We start from the raw sequence: 2,531 nt of genomic DNA, 5'->3' as shown, positions 1-2,531 counted from the left end.
CGTAGTGAGGGGTAGTGATGCTAATCAAAGATTATCCCGCAGTTTTGGTAAAAATTGCATAAACTATGATATGTCATAGAGAATCCAGTTGTCCGACGAATGTCCGACGAATTCCGTCTAAGAATCATTCTCTGCCGGTAGTACTATTAGGGGGGGGGGGGGGGGGGGGGGTCGAACATTGCAAAAAAACGTGCTCAAAATTCCCTCCGGGTTATGATCAAAAATTTTGACAGTAACCTGCTCAGTTTCAAAACAAGCCACCTCCGGAGGTGGCTTACATTTGGAATGAGCTAGCCCTTTTTATATAAAAAATCCCCCCCCCCTCCTACCGACCATGACCGTAGAGGGGTCCCGCACCCGGGAATACAGGTGGTGTTCCAGACGGCCGTCCGCTGGGGTCAGCCCCTGGCCACGCTGAGGCGAACGCTCCCACTGCTCCTGCTCGTGCCTACCGTGCCTAGGGCATCACCGCCCTACGGCCGGTTCCGTCACCGACGACACGAGGAATGCAAGGTCCCTCCGAAGAGGTGGACAGTCTCAACCTAGAGCCGTCAGGACGGAAGGCACGGGGCTGCCCTGCACCTACTGTGGTGACAAGACGAAGAGGTGTCCCCAAGATGATGACCAGATTATATTTTGTAGTTAAGTAGTATCCTACGGCATGCAGACCTAGTAGGAGGGAACGCGCAGTGGCGTGCTCCCCTCACTCGTATATTTCCCTGCCTCTCGCAAGTCGGCGAAAGAACAGCAAGAAACAAGTTGTGTTTAGTTTTATTACTACTGTTCTTACCGCTGCTACCGTACCGCGCCTACTAGTACGAGTCCTCCTCATATCAATCCGTTGCCTGCCCGACCCCGTCTGGAGAAGATGTACGACAGAGGAAATGGAGGGAGGCGCGGGTAGTGCTGTGCCGCTCCGCACCCGTCTCCAGCCCGGAGTCGGGTGCCCCAAGGTCGTGCTGCACACTTGGAGATAAATGTCGCGCAGACGGCTGCACTCATCGCGCGGTGCCAGTGCACAAGGGCACGCGCAAATGGAGCCTGTAGCGAGCCTGTGCAGTGTCTCTGCGAGTCGTCTCTTTTGAAAATGCAAAATAATTCTTTTAAGTGCGAATTCGACCCTCGCCCCTCTTACTGTTTCTGCTCAGTTTTTGTGCACTCCTCTGCTTACAAATTGAACTCGTGTCTGCTTACTTTTTTGGATTATATTTGAAAGTTCGATCCCCATTACATTGTCGGCCATTTGCAACCGAAGTTGTATTTCTGGGAATTGCGAGTTTTGATTGACTAGATGGTCCGTATTAACCGGATTTGAGACTGGTACCACGCATAACATTGGGGTGCCGTTTACCACCTTCGTTGCAGGCACCGTAGCATGAACGGCAGCGTTTTGCAACCTTCTCATACAAATTGCAAGTCAGACCATTTATAGTAAAATTAAGTAAGGCTACAAACCCTACGGTTCAGAACGCGTGGTGGAACGGCGCACAACAGAACACGTCGTTATGAGCACCAGTCACTACAGAGCAGAGCTCGTGAAGCTCATGTCGTTAAAGGACGACAAGACCGTATGTAACGGGGTACGAACCCAAGCGTACCCAAGTTACATGAAGAGTGACTTGTCATTTTTGTAATACCTGGTACACGGTACCAGAGGCTCTAGGAGCCAATCATTGCATATCTACATAGCTTTACTATAGGTGACTTATAGTTTGTATTAGAAATCAAGCTAATTTTACCTATAAATATATTCAGTCTTAAACGTACCCTTAACTGAGTACTTCGTCCCCTCAGACCAGGGACATATGATCGTTCACTTAGAGTTTTTATACTCTTGGAAGCCTGCTTTCTCAGCGCAAGGTGCTGTGTGACCCCGTCACACCGTATGACGTCTTGCATAACTTCACCACGGAGGAGCTCCTCAGTATCACAACCGTCCTCGTGTGTCGCTGGATGAACGAGCGGGCGTACGGAGACCCAGAGACGAACGACGACATGAGACCCATACATGTAAGATCAAGTACACTGGAGTTCGCTAAAAAAAAAAAAGGCCGCATCAGCGTTCATGCCACGGCTAAACACGACGTGGGATCCAGTGACAAAGCAAGGTAATCCAACACGCTCAGATGATGTCAACAAACTAATCAAGAGAGTGAAACGCTTTGAAGTCCGTCGGGGAGGTGTCGAGTCAAAAGCGCGCCGCTCTGTTGAATTTGATAAATTTATTAGTGCTCTAGAGCTAATAAGATTGTCGAGCTCACGAACCAGCTCCGGCCTCATGATTAGCAGTGTTTTGACGCTCCAGTGGCATATTATAGCACGAATCGACGACATGATGAAGCTTTAATTTAGTGACTTCAGTTACAACTCTCAATACCCATCCACACTGGTATGTCAGATGCGGTGGTCGAAGAATATTTCTGAAGGAAGAGATGCACCCGAGCAGATTATTTTTGACAGCATGGATCCAAGAATGTGCCCCCTACTCCATCTCGCTATTTACACTGAGTCCACTGCAAATTAAAAAAAAA

At 49.2% G+C, this 2,531-nt stretch overlaps 1 protein-coding gene across 1 annotated transcript; it reads left to right on the top strand.

The window, feature by feature from the left end:
• Positions 1-1,505: 1,505 nt before the first annotated feature.
• On the top strand, positions 1,506-2,336 carry PPTG_04871 (hypothetical protein; the record flags this gene model as incomplete). The annotated part of the gene is made up of 3 exons (XM_008897207.1): positions 1,506-1,568; positions 1,855-2,010; positions 2,319-2,336. 3 exons carry the CDS (start codon positions 1,506-1,508, stop codon positions 2,334-2,336), a joined length of 237 nt encoding a protein of 78 aa, XP_008895455.1.
• Positions 2,337-2,531: the final 195 nt, after the last annotated feature.

Source organism: Phytophthora parasitica (assembly GCF_000247585.1).
Source record: "Phytophthora parasitica INRA-310 unplaced genomic scaffold supercont2.5, whole genome shotgun sequence".
NCBI lineage: Eukaryota > Oomycota > Peronosporomycetes > Peronosporales > Peronosporaceae > Phytophthora > Phytophthora nicotianae.
The sequence above is the reverse complement of the archived record's forward strand: the minus strand, read 5'-3'. Positions and strand labels throughout refer to the sequence as shown.